This window comes from Bufo bufo, chromosome 7 (assembly GCF_905171765.1).
Source record: "Bufo bufo chromosome 7, aBufBuf1.1, whole genome shotgun sequence".
Classification (NCBI taxonomy): domain Eukaryota; kingdom Metazoa; phylum Chordata; class Amphibia; order Anura; family Bufonidae; genus Bufo; species Bufo bufo.
Window position 1 is genome coordinate 199,502,785 of NC_053395.1, and position 14,039 is coordinate 199,516,823.

At 43.8% G+C, this 14,039-nt stretch overlaps 1 protein-coding gene across 18 annotated transcripts in view; it reads left to right on the forward strand.

Moving 5' to 3' along the window:
- The window catches only part of BAZ2B (bromodomain adjacent to zinc finger domain 2B), a 312,108-nt gene that overhangs the window by 274,736 nt on the left and 23,333 nt on the right, over positions 1-14,039 (forward strand). For 9 of the 18 annotated variants that reach the window (XM_040441910.1, XM_040441913.1, XM_040441909.1 and 6 more), the window contains 11 exons: positions 2,404-2,448; positions 3,007-3,039; positions 6,024-6,089; positions 8,035-8,175; positions 8,559-8,813; positions 9,305-9,519; positions 9,601-9,675; positions 9,987-10,221; positions 10,734-10,796; positions 10,919-11,063; positions 12,530-13,185. In XM_040441910.1, the coding sequence (XP_040297844.1) occupies positions 2,404-2,448; positions 3,007-3,039; positions 6,024-6,089; positions 8,035-8,175; positions 8,559-8,813; positions 9,305-9,519; positions 9,601-9,675; positions 9,987-10,221; positions 10,734-10,796; positions 10,919-11,063; positions 12,530-13,185 (1,929 nt within the window). The remainder of the gene's footprint in view (positions 1-2,403; positions 2,449-3,006; positions 3,040-6,023; positions 6,090-8,034; positions 8,176-8,558; positions 8,814-9,304; positions 9,520-9,600; positions 9,676-9,986; positions 10,222-10,733; positions 10,797-10,918; positions 11,064-12,529; positions 13,186-14,039) is intronic. The other 9 variants (XM_040441914.1, XM_040441922.1, XM_040441927.1 and 6 more) reach the window with 2 other exon arrangements.

The window sequence follows — 14,039 nt, forward strand, 5'->3', positions numbered from 1 at the left end:
GGCCTCTTACACACGACGTATGTATTTTGCGGTCTGCAAAAAAACGGATCCGCAAAAAATACGATTGACGTCCGTGTGCATTCCGTATTTTGCGGAACGGAACAGCTGGCCCCTAATAGAACAGTCCTATCCTTGTCTGTAATGCGGACAATAATAGGACATGTTCTATTTTGTTGCGGAACGGAAATATGGAAAAACGGAATGCACACGGAGTGCCTTCTGTTTTTATTGCGGACCCATTGAAATGAATGGTTAAGTATACGGTCCCCAAGAATAACGGAATGAAAATACGTTCGTGTGCAAGAGGCCTAAAGAACTGGAAAAGCAGACACGTCGAGCTAAATATTGGGGGAGCTTTATCATACACTGGCGATTTACGTAAATTAGGCGCATCCTCCAGCAGTCCATGTGCCTAGACAGAAATCTACAGCAGCTGTCTTCATTTGCAGCAAAAAACTTGAGTAAATGAAAATAAATAAGCCGGAGCCTTTGGCCCGACCCTCTCCTTTCAGGGGTTTGTGCCATTTTTACATAAAAAGGTGGTGTAGGGGAAATGATAAATCCCCCCCCCCCCTCGTTATGTTCTAAAGACAATAACAATGTAAATCACTGGAACTACTATATGCGAACGTCAGATAATGGGGCAGATTTACCAATTCTATAAGGCTAGGTCTACACGACGACATTTGTCGCGCGACAGATAGGGCACAACTACACTGCAACATTTTGTTGCACCAATGTTGCGCGACAATTTTTATAATGATAGTCTATGGTGTCGCACTGCAACATGCGACATGCTGCGACTGCGACTCAACAGTCGCAGAAAAATCCATCTCAAATGGATTTTCTACGACTGTTGCGTCGCAGTCGCAGCATGTCGCATGTTGCAGTGCGACACCATAGACTATAATTATAAAAATTGTCGCGCAACATTGGTGCAACAAAATGTTGCGCGACAAATGTCGTCATGTAGACCTGGCCTAAATGCTGGAAATGCAGTCAGGCTGTGTAGACCTGCAACAGATTTATCACAGGGGCTCAGGCTGGAGGATACATGTGGTGCAGGGACAGACACTCTATACTGACTATTGGTTTCCTTAATTTTGAGAACGTCAGAAAAAGTTGTAGAAACCCTACTTTTGCCAGATTACACCAATTTGCTCCACTTTAAGATTCTAGGCGCAGACACATTAGTAAATCTGGGCCAAAGTGTTTTTCCAGATACACAGAAGAACAGAAGTCCAATTTTTTTGGCAACGTTAAGGCCCCGTTCACACGAGCGAGTTTTCCGTGCGGGTGCAATGCGTGACGTGAAGGCGTACCACCCGCACTGAATCCTGACCCATTCATTTTAATGGGTCTGTGCACATGAGCCTTTTCTTCACGCATCAGTTCTGCGTTACGTGAAAAACGCAGCATGTGTTATATTCTGCGTTTTTCACGCAGCCCTGGCCCCATAGAAGTGAATGGGGCTTCAGTGAAAAACGCATTGCATCCGCAAGCAAGTGCGGGTGCGATGCGTTTTTCACTGATGGTTGTAAACCTTCAGTTTTTTATCACGCGTGTGAAAAACGCATTAAAAGGCATTGCACCTGCGCGGAAAAAAATGAACAACTGAACGCAATTGCAGACAAAACTGACTGAACTTGCTTGCAAAATGGTGCGAGTTTCACTGAACGCACCCTGAACGCATCCGGAGCCGATCCGCCACGCTCGTGTGAAAGAGGCCTTAGGGTGCCTTCACAAGCGCAGATTTTGTTGCAGACGTTTCTGCAAGTTGCATTCACCTAAATAGAGTTGTTTTAAAGGGCAAGCGCATCGATTACTACAGCCCTCTTTGAGATGAATGGAACGGAAATTTCTGCAACAAAACTGAATCCACATAAACTTGAAAATATAGCTTATTTTTTCCCCCCTCTTTTCTCCAACTAATGTAACCCAGCAGTTCTTTAAACTAAAGATAACGCCTTCCCATACCATAGCGCATTGTGCCAAATGACAAACTCCGCTTTATTACGCCAGTATGGCTCACGTCCGCAGCGGTCACTGTAAGATACCGCTCTGCTCTGCCATCTGCTGGGTAGCTATGGAACAGCAACAACTGATTTCTTCGGTACTTGTCGCATTCACTGTTCCTTGACTCTTCCAAAAGCATGTTAATTTGGACCATTTGACCTATGCACAAGAAATTGGAGTTTAATGTATGTGCAGAACATTTTTGGACTTTTTGTAGTCATGTATGTTAAAGCTGGGACAGCATGAAAAAAAAAATGGTTTTCTCAGTGTTTGAATGATTTTGCACAGGAGATGTTACTATTACTGCCTTTATTTAGCTACTTAGTTAAAAGCGATGATTATTAATTTAATTCACTGTACAAATATATATATTATTTTTTTTATTAGGAGAAGGAAATGCGACGTCAGCAGGCCGTTCTCTTGAAGCACCAGGTCTGTACTCTTCTTCTGTTAATTAGTGCTACCTTAAAATACATATATTTGTAAATACGGTTAGAGTCTACCACCTTCTTACATCCAGTTGGAAGCTAAGTTGATATCCAAGTAATGACATCATAGGGTCACATGACTCCGTGGCTCTTATTTATGTAGATTAGTGCAAAGGAAGGCATTTCCTATGAGAATGTGATCTGATTGGACGCTTCGGGCCATGTTTTCTTTTGCACTTGTTTCCTTAAAGGAGCCTCGCTTCTTTATTCTCCGGTGATGTCACTAGCGCCCAGATACAGACAGCATTCTCCCGTTTGTTGCCCGATCCTGTACACCGGATGCAGCATCTATTGCTACTCCTCTCTAGCAGCAGTATAATTGGGATACCCGACTAGTAGTATAATAATTGCACCATATTTCCTGCTTCCGTATTACCTGCCTTGCTTTGGTTTTGGGTGCTTCTCGGGGTAATTTGACTTTTTTTTTTTTTCTTCACAAATGGTTATTTTGTAATCTGCATTTATTTCTGTTTCATAATGATGTGCCAACTCTTTCTACCAGGAGTTGGAGAGGCATAGACTAGATATGGTATGGGTATGTTTATTTTTGTACGTCTTAACACCGCATCATGATTTTTTTTGTTTTTATTTTTTTTTGGTTGTGATATGGTTGTCCTAGCAATGCATAAAGTGTAGCACTGGCTGCTGTCATATGACATCTCCCCCTGCATGGCTTAACAGCGCAGTGCCTTGCATACATCCGCTAATTAACCCAGGACAGACTAATACGTGTCACACTGCTGATCTCTTATTTCCGTTAAGCTGACAGGTATATATTTAGACGATCCTGCCCCCTTTACATTTGCATTGGAAAATGCTGAACATTTCCTTCCTAAATTCCGAGCCTTATATCATATAGCAATTCATTGCACCAGTTATATCTATCGAGAGGCATACGTAGCATAAAAGAGGAATCCTGCACGGTGCAGCGTTACTAACTTTATGCAGTGCATCCAAGGAGCCACAGTCGGATAATCCTTTTATTTTTTGCATTCATGCATGTTTATATTCCTCATAAACAGACCTCATGTTTGCATACACATATAACGCCATTCCCTAATATACTATTATGAGTATTAGAGCGTGGCTGCAGAGAACAGCACACACCGACGGGTGTTATTCACACAGTCAGCGTTTGGTCAGTGATTGTGAGCCCAATCCAGGCTACACAGAGATAAGGTATAAGGCCTCACGCACACGACCGTTTTTATTTTGCAGTCCGCAAAATACGGATGTGGTGCGTGTGCCATCCACATGTTATTTGCGGACCCATTGCTTGCATTGCATTTTGCGGATATAGTCTATCTTTTTAGCTGACGGACATACGGATGTAGGAAGCACATGTGCTTTCTGCATCCGTATTTCCATTCCGCCAAAAGATACAACATATCCTATACTTGTCCACTAAATGTAGGTGCAACACAGACTACATCCATATTTTTTTGCGGATTCGTGGTTTGCGGACCGCATAATGGATATAGTTGTGTGCATGAGACGCGCACACGGTTTTGGCTCACAGTTAGTTCCATTCGTTTGAATGCTGTGCAGAGATTTGTCTCCGTACAGCATCCAAATCTATGAGCGAGGCAAATTCATTATTCCAGAAGTCTTGCGGGACTTTGGTGAATAACTTCGGGATTTGATTTTTGAACTTTAAAACCATTTTAAAACATGGATCCGAAGTCGGCTTTGGATTCATGTTGTGACATTGTTTAAAAAGTAAAAAAATCGATGGTCGAAGTTATTCACTGAAGTCTGGTGCGAATTCGGGAATAACGCACTTCGCCTCGCCGGAGCCCATACATATTATTGCTGTACGGAGACCCGTCTCCGTGCAGCATTAAGTAGAAGCTTGAAGCGAATGGACTTCGAATCCAAAGCTCGATTCCCTTTACTCAAAATCAATGATGGAAATCACTGACTGTGTGAATAAATCTGGGGCGTGTGCGACTCCCAGCAGCCTCGAAAAACAGAAACCACAGCTTATCAGAATGTTGTAGCAGGGAATTGCCATCTATGCAGTTTTCTAGCATATTCTTCAAACAGGCCCTAGGGCGGCACTCCAATGTAGGCAAATAGACTTCTAGACGGATGAGCTGCCAGAAAGTAGGGATTAAGCGCTGGAAATGGGCATGTCACCTGCACGACCATCTTATCGGCTCAGCGAGTGATATCGGTGAAGATCCTGCTGGCATGAGTTTTGCCCTTATATGGGACATTTTAAAGGGTGTGACCAGGTTTGAACCTCATTTAGAACTTGAATGACTTTGTAAATACATTACATTACTTATTTGGTACTAATCCTGAGTCATGAGCTGCATTCACAGTTCTGTATGCTTCAGAGCTGCAATCCTCTACCAAGCCTCTATCTGCTTTCTTTACACCAAGCACTGTACAGTAATGCAAAGTATGTACAAAGTAAAGCCCCATTCACACGTCCGTGATGGGGTGGTCAGTGATGATGTCCGTGAAGGAGCTGTGTTTGGTCCGTTTGTCATCTGTGTTTCACTGACACAGCACAGCTGAAAATTAATTTCCACAGCATCTCCTCCTAAGGCCTCATGCACACGACCGTTGTTGTGGTCCGCATCTGAGCCGCATTTTTTGCGGCTCGGGTGCGGACCCATTCACTTCAATGGGGCCGCAAAAGATGCGGACAGCACTCCGTGTGCTGTCCGCATCCGTTGCTCCGTTCCGAGGCCCCGCACAAAAAATATAGCATGTCCTTTTCTTGTCCGTTTTGCGGACAAGAATAGGCATGTCTACAATGGGCCGCCCGTTCCGTTCCGCAAATTGCGGAAGGCACACGGGAGGCTTCCGTTTTTTGCGGACCGCAAAAAACGGAACCGTCGTGTGCATGAGGCCTAATAGTCTGTTAAACACGGATGAAACATGGGTTGCATCCATGTTTTTATGGACTCATGGACCATAATGGACAGACACAATAGAGCATGAAACCACGGATCCACGGACCATGCTAAAAAAAAATTATACACACATTAAAACGAATGGGAAAGTGTGCGGTCAGTAGAATGCACGTACAGCACACGCCCGTGAATCACTGACGTGTGAATGAGGCTTTCATGTAGACTGTAAAGAGGCGTTCAGAGGTGGGTACACCCTTTAAACATGGTAATGAGATGACCAGCCCATTTCAGCCAGTACTTATGCTCTCTATCCTGTTAGTGACCTCACAATGGAACATCATGCTGCAGCTGAACATAAGTATACTTTGTGCAAGTCTTTATTTTATTTTTACACTGTCTTCATTTTTCATTGCTTTTACTTTTACCGCTTATGATTGTGTACCCGCTTTCTAAACCTTGACTAAAACGTGCACAACATGACCTTATGTGCCTTGTATCGATAGCATCCACTGTGACTAGTGTCAGTGCTAAATCTGCAACTCTCAGCTTCATGTCCACCAAACGCCCTGTGTATTCAATTTTTTTTATTTAATTTTTTTTTTTTTATGGTGAATTTGGCTTTCTGTATCTTATTCTGCATTTGTTTTGCTAGGAACGAGAGAGGAGAAGGCAGCACATAATGCTTCTGAAGGCTGTAGAAGCTCGTAAAAAGGCAGAGGTAGGTGAAGGGGGTCAAAGTCAACGTGATCGTGGGGGTCTGACCTCTAGATCCGCGACACATGGTGAGAGCGAACCGTGCGAGATTCCCAGCCCAGCCACTTGCTGTGTAGGGAGCTGTAATATTTAAAGGGAATCTGTCACTAGGATCTTCGACTATTTTCTTAGGTAATACATGAGTAGTAGTGCAGATAAGGAGTCTGTTTTTTATTTTGCTTCTGCTATCTGTTCTGCCGCTGTCAGCGCTCAGAGCTGTACTGAAATACATTGCTAGGACTGCTGCGCATGTGCCCAGGAGTCTTTTCCCATATGTTAGAACAGCAGTCCAGCAGGGGCAGACTGGGAACATAAAGTGGCCCCAGAAAAAAACTAAAAGTAATCCCATATTGTAGGCGGGTCCAAATTGATAGGCAAAGCCAACAAAAGTAGGTGGGGCTAACTCAAGTAGGTGGAGCCAGCAATTCTATTTTGCACCACAAAATACCACCCCAGCAGAGCCAAATACCACAGTGCAGCAGAATATACTGCCTCAGCGGAAACAAATTCCACAGTGCACCACAACATAATGCTCCAGCAGCACAAAATACCTCCCCAGAAGATGCTCCATCACCACGTTCTGTTATTCTACTCCAGTTGCCTCAGGATGGCAATACAGTTGAATTCAGGAGTCAAGAAGGAACCTGCAGCTGCAAGCCAGGTGCATATGTACTAAGTCAGATGATTACTTACTTGGCTGGCAGCCATGAGGAGGGCTCAGACAGCTCCCCGGGCATCGGCCCACCGGGTGTCACGGCGGACAGGATATAGAAACACAGATAAATAAACAAACAAGTTTCTAGGCGAGAAGCTGGGGATCAAGGTCACCTCCTGATAAACCCCTACCAGCTCTCCCTATCTGCTAAGCCCACGTTCAGACCCTTAAGGTGGGAATAACGTGTCCTCGTGCCTGGGCTGAGAATACCCTAAAAATCCCTAAGCTGATGAAAGGGGGAACAGAGGCAGCCTGCTCCCTCCGAACCTGGAGGGGCAGGCGTCTCTCTAACAGCCTAGACAGCAAACCACAAGAGAACAAAAAACCAACTTATCTTTTGAGCAGGAACAGCCAATCCTTCCTTCCTTGCAAACACAGAGCCAGACAGAAGCTATAACCCGCAGGGAACACTAGGAGTGGGTGTGATTTAAACTGAAACCAACGACCCCACTCAGTGCACCTGAAGGGAAGCGGATCTAGCTTGACTCCAAAACAAAACAGAACAAAAGGCTAGACACGTGCTGCTAATCTGGCAGACCTCCGCACATAGCCTGAGCAGGGCATGATACCGGGAAGTTTCACTGTAGGGTCTTTGGATGCCCCTGCAGTTTGAACTGTGTACTTCAGTGAAGCTTTGAGAGCTGACAGCAGGTGAATGGGGGAGCAATAGGAAAATATAAAAAAATGGGAATCTGGATTTATGTGCAGTACTACTCATGCATTACCTCAGATAATAGTCCATGATCGTGGTGACAGAATCTCTTAAAGTGCATGCGGCTGCATCATAGTTCCCTGCATATCCAGTAGCCAAGAGCATCAGGAAGGTGCCGCTGCTCCTTCATTCTGAAGATTAGGGAGGAAAAGGGGTCCCAGCCATGGGACTCCCGCTGATCAAGCTTCATTATAGGAATATTTTTTATCTGTTAGGGCAATGTAAGAAATGACAAGCTGGGAGCAAGTACAAAAGTATTAAGTTGCTATTAGGCATTGTAATGGTGCTGTAGCTAGGTTATGGGACAAACATACAGTTCACTTCCTTATCTGAATACAGAAAAAGTACCTTGTTTGGACCCCATTGGTGCCCTGGGCACATTCCTGGACCCCTGGAATAATGGGTCACCATTAGAAATGTCAATATTTTTTAAATTTTTTTATGTTAACAAAGGTTTACATTTTATTGTACTTTTTCCTATAGGAGAGAGAACGTTTAAAACAAGAAAAACAAGATGAGAAACGCCTGAATAAGGAGCGTAAACTTGAACAACGTCGCTTAGAACTGGAACTGGCCAAGGAACTGAAGAAGCCAACTGAAGATATGTGTTTGGCTGACCAGAAGGTAAGCGCATGAAGACCTCCTAGTACAAACCACTTACAGGTTTCATCTATGGAACCTAATGCCATTGTGGAAACAATCCATTCACAGAAGATATTGGAAGCTTCAAGATGTCATTGTCTTGGGAAATTGTGATCTGTCTGGCTTAGCTGTACCCTTATAAATTATTTTTATGATGTTAGTAGACAATTGTTTTTCATAGTACCCCTATGGTTTGGTTTCTTCATGGACGGCTATTGAGTACTTTTTGCAACATGAAATTGTGAGATCTTCCCTCAAAATTAGGAAACGTGTCACCCCTAGGCCAACTTTGTGCTATTTCTTATTAACATAACATGTAATCAATTTAAAGTGATGCTTAATCACCTTTCACTTTCTTCTTTCAGCCCTTGCCAGAACTGCTACGTATCCCAGGATTGATCCTGTCTGGTAGCACATTCTCCAATTGTCTCATGGTGGTACAGTTCCTCCGTAACTTTGGAAAAGTATTGGACTTTGACATTCATAAAGATATCCCATCTTTAAACATCTTTCAAGAAGGCTTATTAAATATGGGGGAGAGCCTGGGAGAGGTTTTAGATTTGCTAGTAAGACTCCTATCTGCTGCCGTGTGTGATCCCGGAGTCCCACCAGGATACAAGGTAAAATATTACAGCTTTGTCAGCAATTAGAAATTAATACAAAAATGGACATCAATAGTAACACGTTCATCAACCTAGACCACCGAGATGTGAGGTATTAGCCAGTAAACTATTCTGATCCCACCCAGATATTACACTGATTGTGTCACTAGGAAGGAAGCATTCTGAGAGTTGTAGTCTCTGAACAGCTGGAGTGCCGGAGGTTGCTGATCCCTGTTGTAGACAGTGAGTGTAATAGGAGGTGGAGCAAAAAGGAGGGGAAATTTACAGTCTCTGTCCTTGGAGACCCCTTTATAAAACTCCTTCTTCATCTTTTTGTTGGTGAAGCTGGGTATGCACAATATTAAGTCTGCGCCAGCCCTTACCACCAATGCCCACATTTTCTTCTTGACCAGACTTATTCTCTGCTAGTGAACTATCAAGGTTATCCAGATTTATAGCTTTACTATGAAATTTGTTGGGTTTTTACCTTTTTTTATTTTCTCTTTAAGGCCAAAACCGCCCTTGGGGAACATTTGATGAACATCGGCATCAATCGTGACAACGTGTCCGAGATCCTTCAGATCTATATGGAGGCGCATTGTGGACAGACTGAATTCACCGAAAGTCTTAAGACCAAATCCTTCCAAGCACATACCCCAGCAGAAAAGGCATCAGTGTTTGCTTTTCTGGTTAATGAACTTGCCTGCAGCAAAAGTGTTGTTAGGTATATGTCCTTCTATGAATCCTATTCATTACATTGCTTCATAATTAGATATGAAATCATTTATTTTATTTTCAATTGTAGTGAAATTGACAAAAGTTTAGACCACATGTCCAATCTCAGGAGAGACAAGTGGATGGTGGAAGGCAAGCTTCGCAAGTAAGTTTCGTTTCAGAATTTATTGCTGATTTTATTTATTGATTTATTTTAATTTTAAAAATTTTATAAGCATTAGACCAATGTCAGAAAAGCCTAATAGGGGGACATTTATGTGTGTGTGTTCCTATTGCCAGTCCCAGTCTAATTACAAGTCTAATGAAAGGAACTAACAGCACCATAGGGATCTGACGGTAGTAAATTGGAGGGGCTGGCAAGAAGGCTGAGCATTTTGCTGATAAGCAGCATTTAAAAAAGGGTGAAACGTTATTAAAAGAACCAACTCACGATCGTTATATTTAATTTTCACAAAGGCTGAGAATAATACATGCAAAGAAAACTGGAAAGCGAGACTCCATTGCAGGCCCCGAAGGTGCAGATGAGCACCCTTCATTGGGCACCCCCACACCTGGCAGGAAACGAAGACGGAAGGGCACAGATAGTGACTTTGATGATGACGATGAGGATGACACTGATGACCCAGCAGATGAAGACGAAGAAGAGGACGACGATAAAAAAGGGAAAAAGTCTCAGAGCTGTGATGATGAGGTACAGGACATTGATGTACTGTGTGTGAAGTTATCTGGATTAACAAATATATAATAGATATTTATAGAATTGACAAAGTTTGAAATATATTTTTAAACTTTCCTACCAGTGATCCATTAGATACGAGTAAGAAGCTTCTGGGCCCCTATACAAAACCTGTAACAGGCCCCTCATCCTTTGTAATAGCTATGAAATCTGTAAAATATCCAACTCCGCTTCACACAACGGGGGGAGAATGAATGGTTGGGGCGTTGATTGCATGGCTAAGCTGTTGACGGACAGCCCTCACCAGGGGGTGGTCCATATGGATTTCTGTTATGGGGTCCTCTTTCCTCCGCATACACCCCTGAGAGCACTTGTCACTTTTAGCTCACCAGCTTATCACCTTTGGAAAAAACCAACCTTGCAGCTTGTCAATTTTTAGAATTCTCCAGTGGTCCATTTCATTTCTTTACCCCAAATGTTGACTGTGTGTAATTTCACCTCCTTCTACTTTTTGTTATTAACGATAGGACGATGGGGATCAGACGGCAACTGTAGAAGAACTGGAGAAACAGATTGAAAAGCTTCTGAAGGTAATAAATGGTTCTTCCCTGTAAAACATGTCACGTTCTGTAGACTGACGCTGTATAGGACTCTGATTTTGTACATGCTAGCACTAGAGCCCTTCTTATACATCCATATCTTGTTTTCACAGCAACAAAACCAGTACAGGAAGAAGCTGTTTGAATCATCTCATTCCTTGCGCTCTATGATGTTTGGGCAAGATCGGTACCGGCGTAGGTACTGGATTCTTCCACAGTGCGGTGGCATATTTGTGGAAGGCATGGAGAGTGGTGAAGGTGAGGGGCTTAATTAGGAACCTAAGGGATCATTTATTAAGGCCGGCGTCTAAAATGGCGTCTATAACCCCTTGCGCTGGCGGTGGATCCGCCGAAGTTATGTAGAGGCTCCGGCCTCTATATAACTTTGCCGCATCCACCGCCGGTCTAAGTGTTCCTTGCTGGCTTATGTTCAGACCATTTTCTGCCGGCCCATCCGCTTCCCCGCCCACGCCACTTCCCCTTTTTTAGACCTGGTGGGAGCGGGGAAAAGTCACAGATTGCATTGCAGCGCAAATAACCTTTGCACCACAATCTGCGCCAGATATACACTAGAAAACTGGTTCATAACTGATGCCCTTGCTCCTCCTGCTCCCTCGAAATGACTATGCAGCAATGTGGTCCTTTCAATGAAGAAGAAGAGGGAGGGGCTGGAAGAGGAGGCAGGAGAAGCAAGGGTGCACAGAGTAGCTTGGGCCCACCCTTAGTGCACTTAATTGTTCATTTGCATGTGGATTAAAACTACCTTTTCTCCAAAATGAAGAAACCGATTGCTAAGTGTAGGTATCATTACATGCAGGTGAGCTAGACCTACAAGACACTGTACCTGGTTTAACAGTGAATTTCCTGTCTGGTGACTCACTTTAAATTTAGATGAGGTGCAGTCTTTATGCGATAAGTTCTGTTCACATGACATCTGAGCCCTCAGTAAGATGTACATGTTGGGAGTTGCCTTTCTTCACCCTGAACAAGCATTCAGTTTGCAGCCCTAGCCCAGTATGTAAATACCCTCAGTATGTAAGTGCCTCTGTCAAGACAAAGTTAGCTCATTGGCATCCCTCAACATGCCCTGCAATTACCACCCCACTGCTTCACCCCTGTATAACCTTAGAATGTTGTGTAACATTAAAGGGATTGTGTCACTTCAGCCAATGGCGTTTATTATGTAGAGAAAGTGAATACAAGGCACTTACTAATGTATTGTGATTGTCCATATTGCCTCCTTTGCTGGCTGGATTCATTTTTCCATCGCATTATACACTGCTCGTTTCCAGGGGTTACGGCCTCTGCTGCAGCACAGATACGAGGTGGCGGAAAAGGAACTGCTGTGCATGCGGCTAATGCGCACTAACATGGTCTCGGCCACCAGAGAGGCTGGCGCTTTTTCCTATAGTGTGCAAGCACGACCACCACTGATGGACTGCAGGGTGGTTGTAACCCCTGGAAACGAGCAGTGTATAATGTGATGGAAAAATGAATCCAGCCAGCAAAGGAAGCAATATGGACAATCACAATACATTAGTAAGTGGGTTATAGTAACTCTCTCTACATGATAAATGCCATTTGCTGAAGTAAGACATCTATATACAGGTGAAAATGAAAAAAAAAACAACGTTTTATTTGCAGTGGTCTTACAAATCCTAAATCATGGATTGACCCCTGTACTTACCATCTATATGGCGTCTTTACATATTAACCATGTATAGGTCCAGAAGAAATGGCAAAAGAGAAGGAGAGGAAACGCCAAGTAGAAACCATCCAGATAAAAGAAGAAGCCATTGAGAGCTTTGACGAGAAACCTAACTGTGTGAACACCAGCGCTGCGGAACAGAAATGTCTCAAGGATAAAGACAGCACCAATTTATTTCTCCAAAAACCTGGATCCTTTTCTAAACTGAGCAAATTGCTAGAAGTAGCCAAAATGCCCCCTGAGATGGACTTTATAACCCCAAAAGCAAGTGTTTCACCAAACGGCTGCCCTGTGCCTTTCCAGCATAATGCCAGGAGCACACCCATCCACCTGCAGGCCAGCACTTCCCAATGTAACCCCGAAAAGACAGACTTGAACCCATTCAGTCCTATAGTCAGTGGTGCTGGAAAGTTTTACCACTCCCCCATAATTCCCAATGAACAGCTGCTGAAAACTCTTACCGACAAGAGCCGACAGTGGTTCAGTCTTCTTCCTCGGACGCCCTGCGATGACACTTCAGTAACACACGTAGAGTATTCCACGTCAGTAGCGACTACCAGCCAATCTCAGCAACCATCTCAGTCTCCTTCACCAGTGCCATCCCCGGGCATGAACTCCTCTTCTGTACAGAATAGTTTGGGACTCAGTCCATTCACCATGTCTCCACTTCAGGTCAGTAGGTACCATTAAAGTTTAGCTTCAGATGCACAGGGATTTGCTACCAAAGCCTTTCCTTGGCAACAGACTACAATATTCAGCCTTGTCAGAGTGTAGTCTGTTGCTATGAAGAAATTAAGAGAATTAAATGCCCTTTCAGGACATCTCTGTAGAAATGGTTTCAGCTTTCAAAGGAACACAAGGGCATGAGGGGGTTATGTGTGACACAAGGACTCTCTCTTTGGTGTTCTTTGAATCGCTGTGAAGAAAGGGATGCAAATGAGCTCTTAACAAGCTCTGCCTCTGATGCCACTAGATGTAAGGCAGCTATCCTAGAAGTTAATGTGCGACCCTTTAAACAGGCCTTGAGACATGACTCGGATAATAAATAAGCCAGCACCTCATCTGCAGCCAGCTGTTTCGGGTGATTTCCCCTCATCAGTGCAGAGCAGAGAGCACTGGCTTAACCGGGTGAAGTCATGATTTGGGAGGTACTATCTCTGTCTGCAGATAAGGTGCTGGCTTATTTACTGTCCAAGTCATATCTCAAGGCCTATTTAAAGGGTCAAACATTGACTTACAGCATAGCTGCCTTACATCTGGTGGCATTAGAGGCAGAGCTTGTTAAGAGCTCATTTGCAGCCCTTCTTCCCAGAATTCCAGAGGAGCATATATGGCCTATAATCCTTCTCACTCCCCTAGGAGAGATAGTAACCCCCCCAAATCTTGAATCACTGTGTCATGCTCCTCCTACCCTTGGCTCTGCGGAAAGCATAATGTACTAAGGATGCCTTAACGTGTGGCAGAAAAATCCGCCAGAAAATACGTAGGTGCAGAATTTTTGTGCGGATTTTTAGGCGCATATTTTC